The sequence below is a fragment of the Haematobia irritans genome, chromosome 1 (assembly GCF_050003625.1).
Source record: "Haematobia irritans isolate KBUSLIRL chromosome 1, ASM5000362v1, whole genome shotgun sequence".
NCBI classification, from domain to species: Eukaryota; Metazoa; Arthropoda; class Insecta; order Diptera; family Muscidae; genus Haematobia; species Haematobia irritans.
In genome coordinates, this window is record NC_134397.1 from 206,422,258 (window position 1) to 206,449,645 (window position 27,388).

General features: G+C 31.6%; 2 protein-coding genes across 3 annotated transcripts; one reads left to right on the forward strand and one right to left on the reverse strand.

Moving 5' to 3' along the window:
• Positions 1–9,122: 9,122 nt before the first annotated feature.
• On the forward strand, positions 9,123–10,871 carry LOC142222482 (zinc finger protein-like 1 homolog). The gene is made up of 5 exons (XM_075292642.1): positions 9,123–9,426; positions 9,500–9,611; positions 9,670–9,863; positions 9,926–10,160; positions 10,513–10,871. The coding sequence occupies exons 1-5, from the start codon at positions 9,325–9,327 to the stop codon at positions 10,812–10,814; spliced, it is 945 nt and encodes a 314-aa protein (XP_075148757.1). The 5' UTR covers positions 9,123–9,324; the 3' UTR covers positions 10,815–10,871.
• A 1,454-nt stretch (positions 10,872–12,325) lies between these two features.
• Positions 12,326–26,995, reverse strand: sro (SDR family oxidoreductase shroud). Of its 2 annotated transcripts, XM_075292640.1 has the most exons (5): positions 26,914–26,961; positions 26,663–26,788; positions 19,306–19,702; positions 18,859–19,220; positions 12,326–12,652 (listed from the first exon to the last, which is right to left on the reverse strand). In XM_075292640.1, exons 2-5 carry the CDS (start codon positions 26,764–26,766, stop codon positions 12,505–12,507), a joined length of 1,011 nt encoding a protein of 336 aa, XP_075148755.1. In that variant the 5' UTR covers positions 26,767–26,788; positions 26,914–26,961; the 3' UTR covers positions 12,326–12,504. The 2 variants fall into 2 exon arrangements, with proteins under 2 accessions (XP_075148755.1, XP_075148754.1); XM_075292639.1 differs by having other exon boundaries at positions 26,663–26,995.
• Positions 26,996–27,388: the final 393 nt, after the last annotated feature.

The window sequence follows — 27,388 nt, forward strand, 5'->3', positions numbered from 1 at the left end:
TTCAGTAAATTTTAAATTTTACAGGAAAACGATTAAAATTTTTGAATTTTGTATTGAAAATTATAAATATTTTTCAATTTCATCGGGATCAACATTTAAAGTCATCAATATCTCGTATTAAGCGTGTTGGAAACAGCTTAGAATTGATACGAAGTTTAAGTTTATTCATGACAAAACGATATTCGGTCTTGGATTCATTTTAATTGTACTAGTAGTTGCTGACCATATTAAAAAGAAAAAAACATCTCTCAAATTTATGATCGAATGCGCATTCGATTATCATTTGACTATTATTATTATCTTAATGCATTGGCCTTTTAGGCTTTGTGTAATATATAAAATAAATGAAATGAAATTATACAACGCTGAAATGCAAACAAAAAAATTTCTGAGAGGTTTAAGGTGGGTATTAAGTTCGAGTTTAGCCGCTAAAATCGCTAAAGTGAAAACTAAATCAGTAAGAAAAGACAATGAATTATACGTATTTGTTGCAAATTTTATTATAAGTTGAGGGGAAAAGCCCAAACCAAATTTTCACAAAGTTTGTATTCCTTAAAATGGATTATTAAAGAAAAGTAATCGTGAAAAAATGACGTTTTTAGCGGCTAAACTCGAACTTAATACCCACCTTTAATTGCCAACCAATTGTAGATCTTTGACAGCATGTGTGCAAGACAAGGTGGTCATTTCACCATGAACTTCCATTAAATATCATAAAATAGAGAATTAGTTTAATATTATGTATAAACCTCGGTAGATTTGTCAAATGTATAATTCATTCATTTAAGGTGAGTACTATGTTCGTGTTTTTCGCCAAACACTTTGTGTGTAAAAAGTACAAAAATATATATGAAGGCGATTATATTTTTATCACGTCTTGCGAAATAATTGATGGAAACGATCCAAGGAATTGATTGCGGATTATTTTATATATCTAAATTAATTAATTTAAAAAAGTAACCGTGAAAACAAGCTGGGTTTCAGCTTGAAAACTGAATATAGTACTCACCGAGAAAGTTATCGTTAAAAATCAGCTGTGCATGTTATCGACATTATTGTCAGCCAAACAATAGTGAATACGGAATATGGCTTTTGAGTATTTAGCATACGATCTATGTCGAAATTCATCATGTAAAAGCGTTATATCTGATGAACTTCATAGTCCCCGAAATGTAGACAGTCCTTTTGAGTTGACTGCAACAGAATTTAAAAAACTTTACAGTATACCGCCGAATTTAGCAGAGGAATTAATTTACCAGCTTGATGGTGAATTAAGAAGAAGTAGAATATCCGCAATATCTACAGAGAAGCAGGTAAACTTTATAAAACTATATGTAGAGTGAAGCAAAAATGAAAATTATATTTTTTAAATAGGTTTTAGCTTGTCTTCGCTTCTTTGCAACAGGATGTTATCAAAAACCTGTTGGGGAACAATCGGGCATAGCTTTGAGCCAGCCATCTATAAGTCGTGCTATACATCGTGTAACGGATGCCATCAACAAAATCTTATTTAATGGTCACATAAAATTTCCGAAAACTCAAATAGAGCAAATGGCAGCAAAAGTAACATTTGCTTCGTCCAGTACGCCTTTTATACCAGGAACTATGGGCATTATAGATTGCACATATGTTTCAATATTGGCACCTAGAAAGAATGCTGATATTTATGTTAATCCCGAGGGTATCCATTCAATAAAAGTACAAATGGTTAGTAAATGAAACACAAAATATAATTGAATTCTAAAAAACTTCTGATAACAGATATGCGACCCAAATTTAAACATTTTGAATGTTAATGCAAAACATCCCGGATCACGAAAAAATACGCTCATTTGGAATACCTCAGGTGTGAGAAATGTTATGGAGAAAAGTTTTGAAAATGGACACGATGAGGCGTTTTTAATTGGTAATGTAATTTAGGAGAATGAGAATACAAAATTTATTTCAATAAATTTCTGTACCCATCAGGTTACTCAGAATATCCGTTGGAACCTTGGCTAATGACTCCCCTACCATATCAACCTGAGGGCAGCCCAAAATTTCGCTACAACGAGTTTTTGTATGAAGCTCTTTCTCCCATGGAGAGATTTTTTAAAGTCTTCAAACAAATGTGGAAATGTATATCGCCTCAGCGAATTCTTTCCTATGACCCAGATTTTGCAGGGAGAGTAGTGAACGCTTGTGCAGTGCTTCATAACATCATTAACCAGCACGAAGTTAAAGTCGTTGAAGGATTAATAGAAAACGATATAGTTGATAATGACACAATGGTTTATAATGAAACATATCGCTCAGAATTATCCTCGAAAGCAAAACAGGTCCAAGATCGCATCATTGCCGATTTCTTTACATAAGCTTTGTTGTGATTCACATGGAATACTTTTGTAATTTGGATATTTTATACATATTTATTGAGTTTAATGACTGCATAAAAAAAGGAAATAATGTGCCTACCAGAAATATTGATTTTAGGCCCCATAAAATATATACCCATCGACCCCATAAAATATATACCGATCGACGGATGTCCATCCGTCTGTCCATGTATTTGTTGTTCACAGGATTCGGGTCGCAATTATTAACCTATTTGGATGAAATTTGGTACAGGGTTTTTTGGGCACAAGGACGAACGCTACTAAAAATCGGATCAAATTTATATATACTCGTAGCTCCCATATATATGTATAACCCGATTTTGACAAATTGGGTCACATTGCACTTTTTTACTAAACGATCTTCGTTAAATTTGGCACAAAGTTATCTTTTTCATCAGCCTTAAAGTCTGCAAAAATTCATCGAAATCGGTTCAGATTTAGATATAGCTCCCATATATCTGTATCGCCCGATTTTCCCAAATTTGGCCATAAAACCCTTATTTATTAAGTGATCTTACTCAAACTTGACTTACTTTAATATTTTATAGTACTAACAATATGTGCTAAAAATCATCGAGATCGGTTCAGATTTAGATATAGCTCCCATATATCTGTATCGCCCGATTTTCCCAAATTTGATAAAAAACTTATTTATTACGCGATCTTACTCAAACTTGACTTACTCTAATCTTTTATAGTACTAATAATATGCGGTAAAAATCATCGAAATCGGTTCAGATTTAAATATAGCTCTCATATTGTATTGCCCGATTTTACAAAATTTTGTCATAATAGCCTTATTTATTAGCCGATCGTACTCAAATTCAGCAAAAAGTAACCTTTTGAGGTATCAACCAAACCTGCAAGATATGATCCAAATCGGTTCTCATATATATATATATCGCCTGATTTTGCCAAATTTGGCCATAAAATCCTTATTTATTAACCGATCTTACTCAAAGTTGGCTAGATTAAGTCCTGTATAGTACTAACTGAATCAATTTCATCGAAATCGGTTTAGATTTAGATACAGCTCCCATATATATATCGCCCGATTTTGCAAAATTTGGCTCTAATAACATTATTTTTGACCATAGAGGCCTCATTTATTAACTGATCGTACTCATATTTTGCACAAGGTAGCCTTCTGAGGTATCAATCATACCTGCAAAATATTATACAAATTGGTCCAGATTTAGATATAGCTCCCATATATATATATCGCTAGATTTTCCCAAAATTTAGCCATAATACTCTTATTTATTAACCAATGTTACTCAAATTTCATATTTTGGTGTAGTAGCCGATCGTATTCAGTAGGGGGTGGTTTAGGGTATTATATAGTCAAACCGCACGACTTTCTACTTTACTTACTTGTTTTGATCTGAAAATGATCTCACAAATTATGAGAATTAGAATTCGTTATTACCTTAGTCAAACCGAGCCTCATTGGACTACAGATGAATAAAAATTCTAAAATAATTCTAAACATTGATGTACGACATTAAAAATAAATTAATAAATATGTATTTTTTTTATATTTAAAGGTTTAATATATAAATTTTCTCTGTTATTTTACAACAAAATATGTATTAAAAATTAATTTATAATTTTTAAAAAATCTACGAAAAAGCATTATGAATATTTTTAGCATTGTATAATACGTTTTATTATCAAAAATAGTAATATTGTTTTATCAGATCAACTTAAAATTGCTATATAGGGGCCAATAAAAAGTTAGTGATTCACAAATTGAAGCCAAAATTCAAAATGTAAAATGAACACAAAGGAATAAACATAAAGGAGTCTCGTATTACTGTGCATGATCTTGGGGATTGGTCCAAAGAAGCAACTTTTCTTTCCGTAAAATAACAAACATAAGGGTTCGATTAGTTGTTTCGTATCATAGGATACGTGTTTTTCCTCACATACGGTACTTTGTTTTACATGCGATACGTAGTCTACTAACCAAGTTGTTTTTATCTTGACGTGGTGTTGTGTATTGAAATTGAATATAACACGCGTTAAATAAGATTAACAGTAATATTAATTATTTATTCAATAATGGTTACAATGGAAAGATGTTGTACAATTGAAGTATTGGATACGAATGAATATTCCATGATAAAAGATTACATTATAGTGAGAGAATAAAAAGTAACGAGTGTAAATACGGGTTCTGTTAGTAACAGATACGAGATACTATTACATAGAATAACAAGGTTACCATGTCCATTAACGACACTATAGTCTCCCAGGCTAAAAACGTATGTGGTCTGAAAAATGAGCTGGAGGCCTTCTTATGCGGCTCGATCTTCTTAGTGGTGTGGATACTCCACGTGTTTGTTGCTGTGAACTTGTAGCTGGTGTAAGTGGAACATTGGCAGGATTTGTCACACGACATTCAATTCGGACTTCCTCAACAACAGGCTTTGGTTTAGGCGGCAAGTCAAACGTTACGGTTTTAGTTGGCTTTTCCACGTTGGATTTGTAAATTTGGTTGATGTGGCGTTTGAGCTCATATCCATTGTCGAGTTTTATTTGGTAATGAAGATTTCCAAACTTTGCCTTTACACTTCCAAATTTCCATGAAGGTTTATTTTTATCGTACCACCGTACTTGCACCCTGTCTCCCAGGCTTAATTGGCGCACTTTAATAGGTGAAGGAGAAGATTTTAATTTATTCCATGGACGAATAGCGTCTAATTTAATTCGTAATTCTCTACCAAGGTATAATAAAGCTGGACTCTTACCATCTGCTAAAGGTGTTGCTCTGTAACGATAAACAATTTCTTGAACTTTTTCAAATATAGTGGCTTTATCATTCTCCATCGCTTTCAGTTTGTATTTCAACGTTTGGACGTATCTTTCTGCAAGTCCATTAGTCGCCGGATGGCCAGGCGCAATGAATTTTTGGATAATACCATTCCGGCTACAAAAATCTTTGAATATTTTACTTGAAAATATTGTGGCGTTATCCGAAACCAAAATTTGGGGTAAACCATGAGTGGCGAAAATATTTTGTAAAAGAATTATAGTTTTTTCAGTGGTTGGAGCTTCTCTAATCACTCTTACTTCCGGCCATTTTGACTTAGCATCCACCAATACAAAAAAGTAATGATTTTGAAAAGGGCCAGCATAATCAATGTGCACCCTTTGAAAATTCTCACCTGGTTCTTCCCATTGATGTGTGATTACTTTGGCTGGATTCTTCTTCACTATTGCGCAATTTGGGCAAGATTTCACCAAATTTTCAATTTCGGCATCTATGCCTTTCCAAAAGCAAAACCTTCTGGCCAACTGTTTCATTTTGACTATGCCAGCATGCGTATGGTGAAGTTCGCTGAGAATAATTGAACGAAGATTGAGAGGTATTACAACACGATCGCCCCGGAATACAATTCCATCTTGCAGTGAATAACTTGGATCCACATTCTTTCCGCTCAGGAGGTTCTTCTTCAACTGTAAAAGTTCAGGGTCTCGATCCGTTTCTTTTGCTATGGTTGCGGCTGTCACCGTAGTAGAAGAAATTTGATTGATAGTTTGATCTTGGATGTTCTTCACTTCTTCATCCAAAAAGTGGTTGAATTTTGATGAACTTTCGATTGGTGCTCTCGACAGACAATCCGCGTTGGTATTGTGTTCACCTCTGCGATGCACTACTTTGTAATTAAAATTTTGAAGAAATGAAGCGTATCGAAGTAACCTTGATGACGTCATCGCTGGAGTTTTTGCATGTTGGTGAAAAATTCGAGACAGTGGACGATTGTCTGTTATGAGGGTAAATTCTCTCCCATGTAGATAATTGAAAAATTTGTCAACACCAAAAATTATTGCCAATGCTTCTCGATCGAGCTGACTATAGTTTTGTTCGGCTTTGGTTAAAGATCTGGAAATAAATGCGATGGGTCGCTCCTCCCCATTCACAATATGTGATAACACTGCAGCTATTCCAGTTGGACTGGCGTCACAGGCAAGAGTGAGAGGCAAGGATTCGTTGTACGGTACCAAAACCCTATCAGCAACGATTTCTTCCTTGACTTTCGTAAATGCATTTTCACACTGTGGTGTCCAATTGAATTTTCTTCCTTCTTCTAAAAGTTTTCGTAACGGCGTTGTTATTGTAGAGGCGTCAGGAATAAATTTTGAATAATAAGTGACCATTCCCAGAAAACGGCGTAATTCATTTACATTTTGAGGTTTTGGAAGTTCGACAATAGCTTTCACTTTGTTTGGGCATTTTGAAATTTTGTTGTAACTCACAATATATCCTAAGTATTTTAGTTTTGTTTTGAAATATTCACATTTATTTTTATTTACATGAAGATTATTCGCCTTTAGCCTCTCCAAACACTTGACCAATCGATTCTCACACTGCTCTAGTGATTCTCCATGTATTATAATATCGTCAAAGTAGGAAATAGTCCCCCCTAAACCTTGGAGGATTTGGTCTAAAATACGGTTGAACTCACTCGGAGCCGTTTTTATGCCAAAAGACAATCGATTCATACGGTATACACCTCTATGCGTTGAAATTGCTTGTATCACTTTGCTCTCGTCATCTACCTGGACATGTAAGTATGCTTTGTAGAGGTCTAGTTTGCAAAAATATTTTGAATTTTTGAGATTGTTGAAGATCTCGTCGATTCTTTTTATTGGATAATGTGCTGAAACTAGTTGTGGATTGACAGCTACCTTGTAGTCAACACATAGGCGAACGTTGCCATCTGGCTTTGGAATCACTACCAATGGTGACCCCCAATTACAGGTGTTTACCTTAGTGATGATGCCATCCCTTTCCAAGCTATCCAATTCTGCTTCTACCTTCTCACGCAGTGCGAAGGGCACCTGCCTTTCACGTACAAACACTGGTTTTGCACCTTCTTGCAGCTTTAAAGAGCATACTGCATCGGGAATACAGCCCACTCTTTCTTCAAAAATGTCGCTGAACTTTTCCATAATTTTGTCAATCGAATTTACCATATATTTTCCATTGCCATTGCCAGAACGTTCCAAGTCGATATCATTTAGATTTATGTTTAAGTGGCGAATCCACACTCGCCCTAACAATGCTGTGTGCTTTGATGAAACCACGTACAATTCCTCCTTTGATGTGTTGTTTTTATATTTTACATTCACGTCCACAACTCCAACAGGCTGGAACACATCGCCGGTATATGTTCTGAAAGAAATGTTTGTCTTCCTTAAAGGCATTTTCAGATGTAATTTGTCGAACTCGCTTTGTGGTATGAGCGTATACCCCGCTCCAGAATCAACTTCAAACACTTGATTTTTCCCTTCGATCGAAATAGTTGTATAGAATTTTTGTGTATCCACCGTTGATATTTGGCTTTGCTTTTGATAGATATCGATAACATTGTTTACACCATAAAAGTTATCGGTGGGGTATGTTCCATCATAAGAATTTTCTGAGTCGCTATCGATTGCATGTGTGGTTGAATGTTTGAGCTTTTGCTTAATACATACTCGCTGAACATGGCCAATCTTGCCACACGATTGACACTGTAGGCTGGCTTTTTTGATCCTGCAATCATTTGAAAGGTGATTAGTACGACCACAACGCAAACACATACCTTTTAATCCTAATTGATTATAATCGATTTTTACTGATGACTTTGATGATCTGCCACGGTCTTGACTACGATGTCTACTTCTTCCTCTTCGATTGCTGGTTTGTTTTTGTATGCGATTGATTTCTGCAGAAGATGATGATGTTGATGGACCATATGACATTGCTTTATTGTCCACTTTTGCGGCCTCTAATGCTGTAGCTTTTTCTACAATTTGTCTGAATGATGCATTAGGGGTTTGCAACAGTTGTTCACGAATATGGCCATCACGAATACCTCTAATAAACTGGGCTCGAAGAAAGATATCAGCAACTGATTTTTCACAAACACATACAAACCCACAGTCAGCTGAACGTTGTTGTAAAACAGAGACAAAATCTGATACGGATTGATTTTCATTTTGAAGTTCGCTCAGAAACTTGTGTTGTTCTACCAGAATATTTTTTCTCGGGCAGAAATGAGATTCTAATAGCTTAATAATTTCCTCATACTGCAATTCACTGACGTTTTTAGGTGCAGCTATGTTGGAAAGTACTGAATATGTTGGTGATCCAATGTATTGTAACAAAAGCTTTGCACAGGTACTTTTGTCATCAAAAACATTTTTGAGTTGAAAGTGAAGTTCCAATCGCTCTTTATACGTCTTGAAATTTTCTGTTTTTGGGTCGAAGACATCGAAATTAGTTATAACGTTAACGCTTGTGGTGGTGGCGGTTGCCGGTGTTGAAATTGTTGCCTGTTGATTTTTCATGGCTGTCGCCATAGTGTTGATAGCTTCCAATAATGCCGCTAATTGATTCGCATCCATTTTAGGTTATGGCAATTGAATTTATAAATTGATTAATTAAAGGAAAACTCTTATTCACAGTTTGATAAAATTGAGCTTTATCCTCGTCGCCAATTCTTTGTTGTGTATTGAAATTGAATATAACACGCGTTAAATAAGATTAACAGTAATATTAATTATTTATTCAATAATGGTTACAATGGAAAGATGTTGTACAATTGAAGTATTGGATACGAATGAATATTCCATGATAAAAGATTACATTATAGTGAGAGAATAAAAAGTAACGAGTGTAAATACGGGTTCTGTTAGTAACAGATACGAGATACTATTACATAGAATAACAAGGTTACCATGTCCATTAACGACACTATACGTGGCCTGTCATCGGCAATTGTCAAAAAGTCGGGTCATTTCTTTCTTTATATTAAGTAAAAAATTAAAACGAATATAATATTTACTGTTAATTTATAAAGTAAATAACAATACGATCTAATTTATTTGAGGCACTTAAATGTGTTGTATTAATTTTCCTACATACGAGTAGAAATAAACGAAAATTTTATAAAAGATGGGTTTGTGCAAATGTCCGAAGAGACAAGTTACGAATCAGTTTTGTTTTGAACATCGAGTTAATGTTTGTGAACATTGTATGCTTCAGAGTCATCCCAAGGTATTCCCACACCCAAACAACTAATCATAATTTATGTGTGAATGATCTCATGTCGGTATTTTTGAATTTACAGTGCATAGTGCAGTCTTATTTGCAATGGCTAAGAGACAGTGACTATGTGTCAAATTGCACCCTGTGCTCCACTGGCCTGGAAGAGGGTGAATGTGTTCGTTTGGTGTGTTATCGTAAGTATGAGATTAACAAGCTTAGGGAACAAATTGTAAATATTGATTTACCTTTCAGATGTGTTCCATTGGGATTGTTTGAATGCACGTCAAGGTGCATTGCCAGCAAACACAGCTCCAAGTGGACATCTTTGTCCCGTTTGCGATACAGACATATTTCCAACATCAAACTTGATATCACCTATAGCAGAAGCTTTAAAGCAAAAACTGTCTCAAACTAATTGGGGACGTAATGGCTTAGGTTTAGCTCTGGTAAGTTGTGGCAAATGACAATTTCTTGTAATGAATGAATATTGATTTTCTATTGTCTACAGTTAAGTGATGAATTTGCCCCAAGTCAAAAAAATCTTTCCAATATGTCATCATCTAATGCGGCCATGAGTGGCATGACAAAAGTACATCACAGTAATCAAAATAGTAGTAATACTTCGGTCGAACGTTCCAAAGTGAATGGTGGTGTATTTGCTAATACCACAATGAAAAATGATAGTCCACATTCCGTTTTGCTTATGGATGCATTTAATCCTCCCTCAGGCAATGATATACATGGTAAGTTTTCCGTTTATATATGGACCGCACAAAAGGGAGGCCACAAATGAAAATTGAGATTTTTTAAATTGTAACTGAAATCAAGAGTACAAATTTAAGAAAAACCAAAGGAAATTCTGCGAGTTTTGGCATTTTGCGTTTATAGTATTGGTAAATAGAAAATAAGCGGTAATATTTAGATTATAAAAACTTATCAAATCAAATTGACCCAAAATTACTACTCAGTATAATTTATTAAATTAATTTGCGCTAAAATCTCAATTTGTATTTATGCCCAACTTGTAGTATGTGGTCTAAAAGTATAGTACACAGTAGTAGTTGACACATTATTTTAATCAAACCAAAAAAACAGCCAGCAGTCGTCGTCCTTTGCTCCCAAGACAATCACCCATAGGAGGCTCTGACAGAGATGAAAATAAGTATGCTCGTCGCACCCCAGCCGAAATCTTCTCTCGTTGGTCCAGAAGATTCTATGCCCCATCCTCTCGACCACCTTGGAGACGCACATGGTTTTTGGTACTTAGCGGTGTCTTAGCTTTCATAGTACTCATATATTTAATGGCAGTATTTGGTCGAGGAGGCAACCAAGACTCAATGGACAATGGTTGGGATAATCCTAATCCACAACCACAGAAAAATCTACACTATGAGTAATCAAATATGGTTTATTTACGTAGTAAAAACAAATTATATGTCCTTATTTATACACAAGTTGGCTTTAATTCTTTCCAATTATTTTCCCAAAGGGATATGGTTTGAGTGATAAATATTTGTGTGTCCATGAAGAAAGGAAAATATATAATTATTTATTTGTTTATCCGAAACAATTTAAAAATACTAAATCAACAATCCAAAAACAAAAGATGGCAAATCTGGTTAAAAACAATATTATTATGTGAAATGCCAGGAAGTGTTTAAAAAAAGTTGTGGTCAATTTGATGCGCAATATTAACAAAATATTAGAACTAAGGCATTCATTTATTTTGTACATTAAAACCGGCGATAAGTTTAGAAGAAATATATATTGTTGGTGAATCGATCACAGCTTGATTCAACATTAGCAAATAGCAACCGGTCTCACCCAATTCAAGCCATCCCACATGTCTGTACTTGTGGGTCTATCTTTGAGGACATCGAATCTATAAAAAATTTTTGTGACCGTTATTCGTATATAGAATTCAAGGAAAAGAAGTAAAACCCGCTACGTAATACGAAGAATTCGTCTGTTTAAGATATCCCTATCCTCCCTCTAATCGGCATTGAAATTGTATCATGTGGAGAATATCGGGCAATCATGATATCCTTCGCCTAATATTATGTTTGGTCATTTGCTGGATATGAACGTCGACATGGTCATATTTTCGGACTTTGAATGGAGTGCTAAGTGTAGAATTCAGCTTTTGAAGTCCATTCATCACTCGTACCATCAAAAGGTCAAACGTTTCCAATGCAATAAGTTGTAGATTTGGTTTATATATGTTTATACAAAATCACGACTAGATGTGAAATGGTCGGATAAATGAATGCCATTATTTAAGAATTATTTCTTCTCTTGAAGCAATCGGAAGATTATAACCTTCAAAAGCAATGGATCGAAATATCAAAATCCGATCATATATGTTATTGATGAGTGTAGACTAAGATTGGACAGATAATTGTAATCTGCTGCAACCATTCGAAACTTGGCTCAGATTCGTGTTTTGTCTACAGACTGGTCTAATTCGAAGAAAAGCTATATCGGGCCATATACAGTTCCTGAGGTCCTAGAAGTCAGACTTTTGATACTATTTTGGCCAAAGATCGGTATAAGCAATGCTATAAACTTCTAAAACAATCTACCAAAGATGGTGGACATGTTCCTCCAATAGACCGAGCAACCGAATTCACTTCTTGAGTATCTAGATAAGAGAGAATGTGGTATCACAATGGACTGAATAGTCTAAGTGAGCCTGGTACATCGGGCTGCCACATAACCCAACCTAACCATCTAGAAGATGGAGTTATTTTTTGAACTGGTGGGCCTCCGAATAGAATAGACTTAAAATCTGTAGTGCTAGCCTACAGACTGATTCTTACCTGTTTTAGAATAGTTTTGCCAATCAAATTGTTTTAGGTTGCTACATTATCACTCGAACCATCGACTATGTTTACTTTTTTACGCCATGTTTTGTCAAATAGTTTTCATTTTATTTTAATTTCTTAGAATTGAGTATGATTTTTTTTATTACTCCACAAAATTTTCTTAATATCTAGAAATAAACGTACATATTTATACAAAAATTAAATTGCGAAAAATCTAATAAAAAAATGTTGAAAACAATACATCAATAGGTAAATTATCATCTTAATTATTTTGAATACAATTTTTATTTGTCGATGAATGCAGGTCTTCCTGCACTTGCTGGTATGTCGGCATTGCACAAAATTTTACACATAACCAGTCCACTAAAGGTGTAGGACATATGCGGAATAATAAACGATATAGTTTATAACTGAAAAATAAAGAATAAATATTTTATTTCATTTTAGGGTTTTTATATTATCAAATGGGGGATTTAGCTTTAAACTGAATGTGTGTAGTGTCCTTTGTAGGGTTTATGAATTTTTTTAGTACAACATAAAATCTATTGTTTATCATCATTTGTAAATTCTGCTAAAAGCAAACGGTCAGCAGAAAATGAGAAAGAAATCACTGTTTGCTTAAAGGCGTTGTTAGTTATTTTTCTTTAAAGCTATTCTCCCAAATTTTGTTAAAATTTCGCTGCAAATAGAAAAATCTCTCCAGCTAGAATAACTATATTTTTTGCTGTTATTTCTAACTTTTTCTTTAGAGTGCAGTCCAAATTTATTCCTTGCCAGTCGACTGTTGATTGGACTTCAGAGAGTAATTATGGATTTTTATCCATTTTCACATATCGAATCTAAAACTTATCGATTCTTTGTCAAATGTCAGCATGTCCGGCACTAGAGATTTACCATGCCTAAATATGGGTGTCCACATGCCTTTACAAAAAAAAAATTTTTCAGCTAAAAACTTGATTGAAATTCAAAATGCAATCAATTATAACATTAAAAGATACAATTATTTTTTTAATAAAATTAAAGTAAAGACATTTAGATAATGCTTGAAAATTTAATTGTAATTGTATAAAAAATATTTCTAATTTAAAATATTGAAAATTTTGGATTAGCTTCTATATACATAATATTAACTCATTGGTACATTATAGATTGACTCAAATCTGCTTGATACTTTGAAAAATTTCGTTGACTTCTTTGGGTTAGAGAATTGAAAAAGAGCTTTGAAAAATTTCGTTGATTTGAATTGAAAAAAGGTGTACACATTCTAGGAGACAATATCAATATTGTGTCGCAGAGGGAAAATTTGCAATTTTATTGAAACTTCTTCATGCATTTTTTGGTACTTTTTACGAATTTTAATGCTGAATTTTCATAAAATATTCATAACAAAAATTTCGAACAATGAATGAACAAATTTTCGTTATAATGGCAAATTAATGAAGAAATATTTTCATAAAATTTCTTCGTATTGAATATATTGAAGGTTTCGTTGTTTTAATGAAGAATATACGAAAAATAGTTCATGAAAAGAAATAATAAATAAATAAAATGAAAACAAATTTTTTTTATTTACTAAAAAATAAGTGACCAAAAGCCTATTAAAAACCTTCAAAACTTACAAAGTTAATGGAGAAAGTTTCGAAAAAAACTAATAAATGAATTATTTCGGTGTAGTAGCAAATTCAGCGACAATAGCTTAAATCAACAACTTAGTCTTTAGCATGTGTGTTTTTTTATGAACAAAAAATTGTTTTTGTTTCTTTTTATTATTTAACCAAGTAACAAATAAAAGATTTCTTTGGCAATTTCAATTAATTTTTTAATTGGTTCTATTAAAATTTTTAACGTAAAAATGTCATTCATTTTCTTGAATGACTTTTTTAATGCGATTAAAAAGTTAATTGTGTCAGTTAAGTTTTTAATGATATTTTTTCCTGTGTATATAGAAACTCATTACGCCCGGACAAGTTTGTACAGATTCAAATTATTTTTATTTAATTAAAATGTTAATTGTGTTAATTTAATTTGATCGTTGTACATACATAGAAAAAAATATCACAAAAAATACAATCCAACTAAAAAGTCAATTGATAAATTAACTATCTTTTTATTTAAATTCAAAAATGAAGTCAATTGAGAAAATGATTGACATTTTACATTTTAATTATATCAAAAATAGTTCCATATAAAAAACAATTGAAAATTATATAATTGAATATTCGTAAATAATTAGTTTCATTGCACAATTTTTTAAATTAAAGTCTTAATTGAGTTTTAAAAAATATTCAATTAAAATTGATTCAACAAATTTTTTAATTGAAACAAAAATCAATCACAAAAATTAATAGTAGTTAATTGATTGGTATGCAAAATTCAAGCGTGGTGAAATGAGCACGGAGGACGGTGAACGCAGTGGACGTCCGAAAGAGGTGGTTACCGACGAAAACATCAAAAAATCCACAAAATGATTTTGAATGACCGTAAAATAAAGTTGATCGAGATAGCAGAGGCCTTAAAGATATCAAAGGAACGTGTTGGTCATATCATTCATCAATATTTGGATATGCGGAAGCTCTGAGCAAAATAGGTGCCGCGCGAGCTCACATCTGACCAAAAACAACAACGTATTGATGATTCTGAGCGGTGTTTGCAGCTGTTAACTCGTAATACACCCGAGTTTTTCCGTCGATATGTGACAATGGATGAAACATGGCTCCATCACTACACTCCTGAGTCCAATCGACAGTCGGCTGAGTGGACAGCGACCGGTGAACCGTCTCCGAAGCGTGGAAAGACTCAAAAGTCCGCTGGCAAAGTAATGGCCTCTGTTTTTTGGGATGCGCATAGAATAATTTTTATCGATTATCTTGAGAAGGGAAAAACCATTAACAGTGACTATTTATATTTATTTATATATTTATTGTATCACATACAACAAGATTTACAATCTTATTATTACAGTATGTGATTAGACAAGTATCTATAGCATTTGATTACAAATTGGTAGTAAAACAGATAAAAGTATAATAAGCATTAAGTACATTAAATAAAAATCACTAATAGATTAACAAAAAAAATTTAAAATTAAAAGTAGAAATACAAAAGTATATAAACAAAAAAAAAAATTAAAACAATAATAAAAAATGGCGTTATTGGAGCGTTTGAAGGTCGAAATCGCGGCAAAACGGCCCCATATGAAGAAGAAAAAAGTGTTGTTCCACCAAGACAACGCACCGTGCCACAAGTCATTGAGAACGATGGCAAAAATTCATGAATTGGGCTTCGAATTGCTTCCCCACCCACCATATTCTCAAGATCTGGCCCCCCAGCGACTTTTTCTTGTTCTCAGACCTCAAAAGGATGCTCGCAGGGAAAAAATTTGGCTGCAATGAAGAGGTGATCGCTGAAACTGAGGCCTATTTTGAGACAAAACGGAAGGAGTATTACCAAAATGGTATCAACAAATTGGAAGGTCGTTATAATCGTTGTATCGCTCTTGAAGGGAACTATGTTGAATAATAAAAACGAATTTTGACAAAAAAATGTGTTTTTCTTTGTTAGACTGGGGTTTTATAAGCCAACCTGTTATCAATTAATTTTTTAATTGATACTATCATTTTTGTGACGGGAGCCACCGTGGTGCAATGGTTAGCATGCCCGCCTTGCATACACAAGGTCGTGGGTTCGATTCCTGCTTCGACCGAACACCAAAAAGTTTTTCAGCGGTGGATTATCCCACCTCAGTAATGCTGGTGACATTTCAGAGGGTTTCAAAGCTTCTCTAAGTGGTTTCACTGCAATGTGGAACGCCGTTCGGACTCGGCTATAAAAAGGAGGTCCCTTGTCATTGAGCTTAACATGGAATCGGGTAGCACTCAGTAAGGAAGAGCTATATTTACAAACGGAAAATTCATAAGAAAGTATAAACTCTTGTAAAATTACAAGAAAATGAAAAATATTTATAAATTAGTAAACAATAATATAATAAATAAAATTAACCCATTACCGCCCTCTGTCCCAATATGTGGGCACCTGTTTAAAGTCAAACAACTATGAGCTACCCGTTGTTTTTGTAATTTTAAATACACGTATGAACGCCTTATACTGCATCTGATCTATAAACAAAGACACTTGGTGGCATTTGATAAACAAGTGTCATATTCAGTGCAGTTTCGTAAAATACTTTATGTGTACCAAGTGATCTAAAATCTATAATTCTTCGCATATAACATCTTTTTAAGTTTATTTTATTAGAAAAGTTTAAAATAGTTCGTAGAGATTTTTGGAGAATTTCATATTTAATCTTCCCAATGTCTCCACGGAACACCCTTTTTTCTAAAAAGTGTCTGTTTTTTATTTCTATTTAAATCTTTTTATTTAGTCGTTACTGAGGTTATAAAAACTCATAAAATCAATTTTTGTCCGGCAGTTTAATTTGGGGCGTTAATGGGTTAAAAAAATTAATTTAATTGTTGACCAAAATCAATAAAATTTTTAATTGAAACAGTTAAAGTGCCAGAAGAAATCAAAAAATTTTATAATCAAATACATTTTTTTATTTCTAATTAATTCTGTGATTGATACCAGGGATGGAAAATATTTTATGGATGGAAATATTTAATATTTTAATATTTTGAGACAGTCTTTAACAAACTTATTTGCTAATAGTCTTTTTCAAATTTGGCAAAGCAAACAAGTTCATGCGGGAAGAAAATCTCAATTTTTATAAAAGCAATTACAGTCACGGTCGAAACTTGAGAGAAAAATAATCTACCAACATTTGGAGAAAATCTTACCAAAAACTATCAAAAAAATTTTGTCAAAGTTTTATTTCTAGAAAACTTTGTCAAAATGTTTTCTTTTGGAAAATTTTGTCAAAAAATTATTTTTTTTATTTTTTGTCAACATTTTATTTCTATAGAAAATTTTGCCAAAACTTTATCTCTATAGAACATTTTCTATGGAAAATTTTATTTTCATAGAAAATTTTGTCAAAATTTTATTTCCATAGAAAATTTTATGGAAATTTTATTTCTATAGAAGATTTTGTCAACATTTTATTTCTAAAGGAGCCCTTGACAATAATTTTCCAATAGAATTTTATTTGAAATTTAGTGAAAAGTACCTTTTCGCTCAAAAAATACCTTATTTGTACTGTCTTAAAAATTGTATTTTCCATCCCTGATTGATACTAACATTTTCTTGATTGAAGATATTTCAATTAAATAATTAATTGGATCAAATACTTTCATGATTGAATTGGAAAATTGTTTTTCTGTGTATATATACAATTAGCGAAAAAAGTCTGCTAAAAACAACAGCCGGTGTCTGCTGTTATATTTTTGCACTTCATGGTCTAGAGAACTTATAAATTTTTAAGGTTTTAAAATGTTACCCTAAACATATTTTTGTTTAACCTTACATTCTAATATCCTTAAAAGCTCCTAAAAGATATCAGCAAACAAAAGCTGATATTCAGATTTTTTCCAAATACAAGGTATATTTTTAATATATTGTTTTTTTTTTGTTTCCTTTTCTGCACGGTTGAAAAAGACTGTTTTTCATATGTTTGGCTATAAACATTATATGTTTGGAACACAAATTTTTAAACACAATATTTTTGAGTGCAAGCATATAATGTTCATAAACTAGCATAACATGTTTGGGACATATATGTTAATATGTTAGAACATATTATGTTTGGGACATAAAATGTTAGTAAATATAATATGCTTGAATGCAAACATATATTAATTTAGAAATAGCCTATAAACATATATGTGTTTAGTAGCTTGGAGCGCTATTTAACAGGGAGCGATATTGAATTAAGTTGGTGGTTGTTGCTTGTTATTACAAAATTAACATTTTATTTTTCCTTGGGCAATTGATCAGCTACTTCTTTGATCCTTACAAACTGTGTGGTCCGCTGTTCGAATCCCCGTCCGGCAAAAGGTAAAATTAAAATAAAAAAATCATAAAATTGAATAATTTCTTCTACAATGTTTGTATTACAGAAAAAGGTGCTAAGAACTAAAAAAATCTCGTGGAAGTGAGAAAGATGTCGGGGAATATACAATTGGGCAGAAACAAAATTTTGAGCATTCAGGTCGAAAACCTATGTTGTTAGCACCTATATTACCTGTTTATTTTCATAATTCATTATGATTGTAAATATATAAATAAATAAATAAAATTTTGAGCACAATATTGTTTGGGAGAATTTTTTTTAAGCATATAATATTTTTGGGTGCAAAATGCTTCCAAACATATTATATGGTCACATAATAACATATTGTTTTTTGGAAGACAACATTATTGAATTTGGATGCAAAAATACAAAACTGTTTGGAACTTAGACTACCCAAACATATATTGTTTAGACCAATATGCTTTCAAACATATTATATATTGGTAGAGATCAAACATATAAATGTTTGGGCAATACCCAAAAATGTATATGCTTGAAGCAAAATATGTTTGGGAGTATATGTTACAGAAGCGATTTTTTGTGAGCGTGTGGTGTTCCTACTTGTTTAAAATGATCGAAAACGCCATTTTAGTGTGATTATTCGAGAATGTCGCTTATTCGATATCGATACTGCCTATATGTACTTACCGCCATGGTTCATGTATATACAAGGCTTTTGGTTGTGTATTTGTTAGGGAATCTTTAAATTTGTTCAACAAATCAATATCATTCACAGCATTTGGTGGTTTAAAACCGGAAATCACAGTTAGGTATTCATTGAATCGTTTGAAATATGGAGTATAGAATATACGTTGTGCATCGCTAAACTCCTCATACATAGCTTTAGCATGCTCTTGCTGGCGGGCTGATATATTGCTGGACATTACAAAAGATCCAGGTATAAAATTGATAACTTCAACACCATATTGTTGCATCTCCATACGGAGGGAATCCGTCCAGAATCGTAATCCAGCTTTTGATGCAGCATATGGTGATAGGGCTGGTAAAGCCTAGCAAAGATATAGCCACAAAAATTAAATTAAATCATTCATAAAATTCCATATATCATGTTTTTTTTTGTTTTTTGATTTTTACCTGTAAACCACAATGACTTGTTATATTTATGATGCGAGCCTGATGTTGTCTCACCAACGGCATCAATACTCTGGTCAATCGCATTGTTCCCAATAAATTAATCTCAATTTGCATTTCAATTTGCTGCCATGTCTGCCATTCAAATTCTCCAAAGCACATAGCACCCGCATTATTAACCAGCGCACTGAATTTATATTCATTTCCATTATTCAGCATATCATGCAAGTATCTTTGAACTCTTCCTATGCTCTCAGCTTCACGTAGATCAAGTTCAATTGTTATCATACGCTTCGAATCATCCAGATGCTGTAACATTTTCGCTCCTGCAGAATTGACATTGTGGCATGCTGAAATGACGGTCATATTCAATGAATGACAATATAAGGCCAGCGAATATCTGAAAGGCAAATTGATATTGGATTCAAAATAGAGTAAATAAAGGATATACAATGTATACATATGTATGTATATAAAATTCATTCGAAAGTTTTTCTAAAATAGGAAAAAAAAATTGCTGAGAAAAAAACAGTAATTGTGAAGAAAGATCACTGGACACATACTATTGTTTTTATAAAAAAATTGTTTATTTTTGCCTTAGCCTAGTTTTAAAGCTTTTTAAGATTATTTTTTTTAATCAAAAAAGTTTTTCTTTATTTTTCGGAAATTTTGCCTTATTTCAAAGACATATGATTTTCAAACAGGGACGTAAATTTCAAAGAATAAAATTTCTAAAACAAAGTTTATGAACTTTCTTTTATTAAAAATATCCTTATTTTAAAGAAATTTCTCCTTAATATTGTAATAATTGCGTGTACTAAAATTTAATTTTCATATTAGGTCAATATTTTGTTGGCTATACACAGAAACAAATTTCACGAACATTTTTCCAATTAAAGTCTTAATTGAGTTTTAAAAAATATTCAATTAAAAATTTAATTGATTCAACAAATGTTTTAATTGAAACAAAAATCAATCACACAAATTAATAGTATCAATTAATTTTTTAATTGGATCAATTCATTTTTAGTTTTTTTAATTAATTGAAATATTTTTTTTAATTGATACTATTATTTCAGTGTTTGAAGACATTTCAATTAAAAATTAATTGGATCAATTAATTTCGTGATTGAAGACAACAAATATTTTTTTGCGTGTAGGATAAAGATTTCATTAATCGATATTTAATTATCTTTTTGCGAATTATTAACAAAACTATTTATGCACAAATAAATGACAGTATAGAAATCCAGGTAAATGTAAAACCGGTTTTCTTAATTAAAAACAAGTACATACATTAGTAAGTTTGGTCGGGCCGAATCTTAAATACCCACCACCATGAATAGTTCACTTTGAAAACTCTTCGCCGTAGCGGATTATTTGATAATATATAGAATTTCAGGGGATTTGATGACAGATATTCTCCCAAGCAGATCAGTTTAACCAGTACGCTTCCCGAAGATAAATGTTAAGATTCTACCTATGAAGACTAGATCAGATTCTGGATTTATGAGAAACAATTTTGTTTGAGTTTTAGAGAAATCATAAACATTTCGTGTAAATGATGAAATAAAGTCTTGATTTGAAATCTTAAATCTGTTGGTTTTTTTCCGCCATTATTAAAATGATTACGAGGAGTAAAATCTGGAAATTTTACTTTCAGTTTCAAGAAATGTTTATGATCAGTGCGTCTGCTATACCCTTAGGAAATGAAATCGGTCTACATCGATGTCTTACATACGTAATGGACCAGTAAAAATAAATGCGATACAGATTTTTGAGGGTATAAAATACCAGTATATTTACATTTTCGGGAAATTTGATAAAAACTACGGTTTCTAGAAGCCCAAGGAGTTAAATTGGGAGATCGGTCTATATGGAGGCTATACCAAAACATGTACCGATACACACCATATTTGGCTGACATATTTGTGGTCCTAAAATACCTAGGTTTCCAATTTTAGGCGAAGTGGATAAAAAACTACAGATTCGGGAGGTAGGTCTACATGGGGGCTATGCCAAAACATGGACCAATTCTCACCATTTTCGACACACTTCTTAAAGGTCCTCAAATTTCAGACAAATTGGGTAAAAACTACGAATTATACAAGCCCAATAAGTAAAATCGGGAGAACAGTCCATATGGGGGCTATACCAAAACATGGACCGATGTGGACCATTTTTGACACACCAATTTGTGGTCCTAAAATACCTGTTGATTTGCAATTTCAGGCAAATCGTAGAGAAAATACACTTTCTAGACGGCCAAGAAACAAAATCGGGAAATTGGTCCATATGGGGTCCATACCAAAACATCGGCCGATACTGACCATTTTCGACACACCTCTTTATGGTCCCAAAATACCTCTAGATTTCTTATTTCAGGCAAATCGGTTTGTAAATACAGTTTCTAGACGCCCAAGAAGTAAAACATGGACCGATGCGGACCATTTTCGACACACCTCTTTATGGTCCTAAAATACCTCTAGATTTCTAATTTCTGGCAAATTGGATAAAAACTACCGATTCTGGAAGCCCAAGAAGTAAAATCGGGAGTAAAACATGGACCGATGCGGACCATTTTCGACACACCTCTTTATGGTCCTAAAATACCTCTAGATTTCTAATTTCTGGCAAATTGGATAAAAACTACCGATTCTGGAAGCCCAAGAAGTAAAATCGGGAGATTGGTCTTGGTCATGGACCGATACACACACATTTATTGTCCTAAAATACCTCTTGATTTTCAATTTCAGGCAAATAGGATAGAAAATACACTTTCTTGACGCCCAAGAAACAAAGTCGGGAAATCGGTCCATATGGGGGCTATACCAAAACATGGACCGATACGGACCATTTTCGATACACCTCTTTATGGTCCTAAAATACCTCTAGATTTCTAATTTCTGGCAAATTGGATAAAAACTACGGATTCTAGAAGTCCAAGAAATAAAATCGGGAGATCGGTCTATATGGGGGCTACACCAAAACATGGACCGATACACCCCATTTTCCACACACCAATTTGTGGTCCTAAAATACCTCTTGATTTTCAATTTCAGGCAAATCGGATAGCAAATACACTTTCTAGACGCCCAAGAAACAAAACATGGACCAATACTGACCATTTTCGACACACCTCTTTATGGTCCCAAAATACCTCTAGATTTCTAATTTCAGGCAAATCGGATTGTAAATACAGTTTCTAGACGCCCAAGAAGTAAAATCGGGAGATCGGTCTATATGGGGCTATACCAAAACATGGACCGATACTGACCAATTTCGACAAACCAATTTGTCCTCTACTCATAAGTTGCGGTGGTCTAGCATTTGCCAGAAGCTACACCCATAGAAGGTATATGATCACCCCAAACATGTTTAAAAGCAAAATCATATTTTTAGGCGGTGAACATGTAACATGCTTGTCGCAATCAAGTGATTTTCTCTGCAAGCATGTATATGCTTATGGAGAAAACATAAAAGGTTCCTATTCATCGAACAACATTTTGCTCTTGAATATAGAATGAATAAATAACTGAAATGAAATGAATGGGGTGGTCATTTTCCTTCTCTGCGTGTACACTAAAAAAAACCTGAAATCTTTGGCCTCACAACAATATTTTTTCAGTGTACTGTTCTTTTATGGTCATTACCTTATACGATAATAGTTTATATGGGTATTTTTGTTATTTTTATCCAATTTAGCGGAAATTTAAAATATCCATTAAACAAAATAGTAAACTTCAACAATGTTTAATATTATAAAGATAGGTATATAGATACATATGTCCACTATGGAAATAAAATCTGCTTAACCCTTTGACGACGAAGAATTAACCGTTTTTTCTTGCGAATTTATATTCACAATGTAAAAAAATATATTTCCTTCTACGAGAAATTTCATGGGACAAAGGTAAATATATAGTCAGATTTGTTTTTAATACTTTATATAATTCACTACAAAATACGTCATGAGCAACAAAATAAGCGACTTAGCAAGTATGCATGACCATGCGTATATGGTTTTGAGCACTTTTTGTAAGTTTGACAAATTTATTGTTAAAAAAGTTATTTTTCTTATAAGCCAAGAATATTTAAAGTTTTTTTGTGATAATAATAGTAATGAGTATCCATACATTGTGTTGGTCAACCCTTTTTCTGACCCTAGACGATGAATGGGACACATGTGACCCATTAGTGTCCCTATCTTTTTAGAAAAACTATGTAACCGAATTAGACGGTTATCGTTAAAAAAGGAGTTGATATACATTATACTATAAATGCAGCCACCTCAGATAACCAATACCTGAAATATAAAAATATTATTAGTGAACAAATTCCATATATTTCATATTTATTACTTTCCCCAACACAAAGTAGGCACACATACTCCAATCTAAATTTACAACTTCATACCTACATGTGTTCTACGTCGATAGAATCTATTTTTTGTTTTAATTGTAGACTATACAACGGAAATACGAAATGGACCATATATGTGTCATTCGTCGTCAAAGGGTTAAACTGTATAATCAATGCCCTATAAAACAAAATACATTGCAGTTGGAAGGAAGATTCCAGGCAAAGTCATCCATAGCAAAATAAATATATTCCCATATATAAAAAATACTTTTTCTTTTTCACAAACAAACAATGTTTTAGATCTTTTCCATTCATGATTTGATAAGATTTGATAAAACTATAATCGTCGTCGTATATATTGGTGCACTTCTAATTAATTGTTTTAATGAAAAAAAAAATGAAACATTGCCCCGCCTTATCACCGAAAAGAAATTTTGATAAAATGTCAGATAGAAATGTCCTCTAGCAATGACATTTTGACAAAATTTCCTATACTTGACAAAATTTGGAATTTTGTCAAAATTTCCTATACTTGACAAAATTTGGAATTTTTACAAAATTTTCTATAGAAATGAAATTTTGACAAAATTTCCTATAGAAATGAAATTTTGACAAAATTCCTATAGAAATGAAATTTTGGAAAATTTTATATAGAAATGAAATTTTGACAAAATACCTATAGAAATGAAATTTTGACAAAATTTTCTATAGAAATGAAATTTTGAGAAAATTTCCTATAAAAATGGAATTTTGACAAAATGTCCTATAGAAATGAGATTTTGAGAAAATTTCCTATAGAAATGAAATTTTAACAAATTTCCTATAAAAATGAAATTTTGATAAAATTTCCTATAGAAATGAAATTTTGACAAAATTTCCTATAGAAATGAAATTTTGAAAAAATTTCCTATAGAAATTAAATTTTGACAAAATTTCCTATAGAAATTAAATTTTGACAAAATTTCCTATAGAAATGAAATTTTGACAAAATTTTCTATAGAAATAAAATTTTGACAAAATTTTCTATAGAAATAAAATTTTGACAAAATTTCCTATAAAAATAAAATTTTGACCAAATTTCCTATAAAAATGAAATTTTGACCAAATTTCCTATAGAAATTAAATTTTGAGAAAATTTCCTATAGAAATGAAATTTTGACAAAATTTCCTATAGAAATGAAATTTTGAGAAAATTTCCTATAGAAATGAAATTTTGACCAAATTTCCTATAGAAATGAAATTTTGACAAAATTTCCTATAGAAATTAAATTTTGAGAAAATTTCCTATGGAAATGAAATTTTGACAAAATTTCCTATAGAAATGAAATTTTGACAAAATTTCCTATAGAAATGAAATTTTGACAAAATTTCCTATAGAAATGAAATTTTGACAAAATTTCCTATAGAAATGAAATTTTGACAAAATTTCCTATAGAAATGAAATTTTGACAAAATTTTCTATAGAAATGAAATTTTGACAAAATTTTCTATAGAAATAAAATTTTTACAAAATTTCCTATAAAAATGAAATTTTGACCAAATTTCCTATAAAAGTGAAATTTTGACCAAATTTCCTATAGAAATGAAATTTTGACGAAATTTCCTATAGAAAGCAAAATGTTACAAAATTTCTAACAAAAATGAAATTTTAACAAAATTTTCTATAGAAAGCTAAATTTTACCAAATTTCCTATAGAAATGAAAATTTGACGAAAATTTCTATAGAGACGAAAATTTGAAAATATTTCCAAAGAAATGAAATTTTAACAAAATTTCCTATAAAAATGAAAATTTGATAAAATTTCCTAAAGAAATGAAATTTTGACAAAATGTCCTATAGAAATGAAATTTTAACAATATTTCCCATAGAAATGGAATTTCGACCAAATTTCCTATAGAAAGCAAAATGTTACAAAATTTCCTACAAAAATGAAATTTTATCAAAATTTTCTATAGAAAGCTAAATTTTACCAAATTTCCTATAGAAATGAAAATTTGACGGAAATTTCTATAGAAACGAAAATTTGAAAATATTTCTAAAGAAATGAAATTTTGACAAAATTTCCTATAGAAATGAAATTTTGACAAAATTTCCTATAGAAATGAAAATTTGATAAAATTTCCTAAAGAAATGAAATTTTGACAAAATTTCCTATAGCAATGAAATTTTGACAAAATTTCCTATAGAAATGAAATTTTGACAAAATTTCTTATAGAAATGAAATTTTGACAAAATTTCCTATAGAAATGAAATTTTGACAAAATTTCCTATAGAAATGAAATTTTGACGAAATTTCCTTAGTAATGAAATTTTGACAAAATTTTCTATAGAAATGAAATTTTGACAAAATTTCCTATAGTAATGAAATTTGACAAAATTTCTATAGAAATAAAATTTTGACAAAATTGTCTATAGAAATAAAATTTTCGCAAAATTTTCTATAAAAATAAAATGTTGACAAAATTTTCTATAAAACTAAAATTTTGACAAAATTTTCTATAGAAATAAAATTTTGACAAAATTTTCTATAGAAATAAAATTTTGACAAAATTTCCTATAGAAACGAAAATTTGAAAATATTTCCAATAAAAATGAAATTTTGAGAAAATTTCCAATAAAAATTAAATTTTGGCAAAATTTGCTATAAAAATGAAATTTTGACAAAATTTCCTATAAAAATGAAATTTTGACAAAATTTCCTATAAAAATGAAATTTTAACAAAATTTCCTATAGAAATGAAATTTTAACAAAATTTCCTATAAAAATGAAATTTTGATAAAATTTCCTATAGAAATGAAATTTTGACAAAATTTCCTATAGAAATGAAATTTTAACAAAATTCTGTATAGAAATGGAATTTTGACAAAATTTTCCTATAGAAATTAAATTTTTACCGAAATATAATTTCTCAGATAATTCTATGGATATATATATGAACATGCGAGATTTTTAATACATATATGAGATTGATTAATTTTTTTGTAGAGTAAACTTACCCCAACCCTGAGTCACACCCGGTAATGAGGATTACATTATTGGGTGACACCTTCAGTTGGTGAGAGCCCCGACCAAATAAACGTGTTATAGCATGGCGCAACATATTTTTGAGGTTTTTCTTCGATCTAAGGAATAAGTGCAACAAATACGAAGACACAAAAGGCTTTTGAACTTCCAAAAAAGCAAAAACAACAACAAAAAAAAACACCACGTAAAAATACTTTATTGAAATATCTTTATTTCCAAAGACCTTTTGTTATATTATTTCGTTTTTGATGATTGAGTAAATTTTTCAAACAAAATAAAGCGGTCTTATCAGTGGACGTTTAACTCACATACTGAGCTGAAAAATTCAAACAGTATAGACTTAAAAAATTAAACATTTTCATATAAGGGCGGAAGGCGTAGCAGCAGAGGCTGGGTGATGTGTGTTACAAGGCCTTGTAGAAGACGACCTATTGAGAACCCTATTCCTTGGCAAAGGTAATGTACTCGTAAAAGATCCGACAAGTATGCGTTTTTATTCTCATAGTTTAAATTGACTATTTTCACTCATTAGTGCACTCACCAAGATTGTGATATGGGTGGGTTTTTGGATGCATCATTTTTTGTTAAAAACGTTTTTCCCATATCAATCATTTTTCTTTGACGTTTAATGAAAAGCAATATAAAGTCGTTGATGTTGATGATTTTCTTGAGATTGTTTTATTTATGAGGAGGATCTT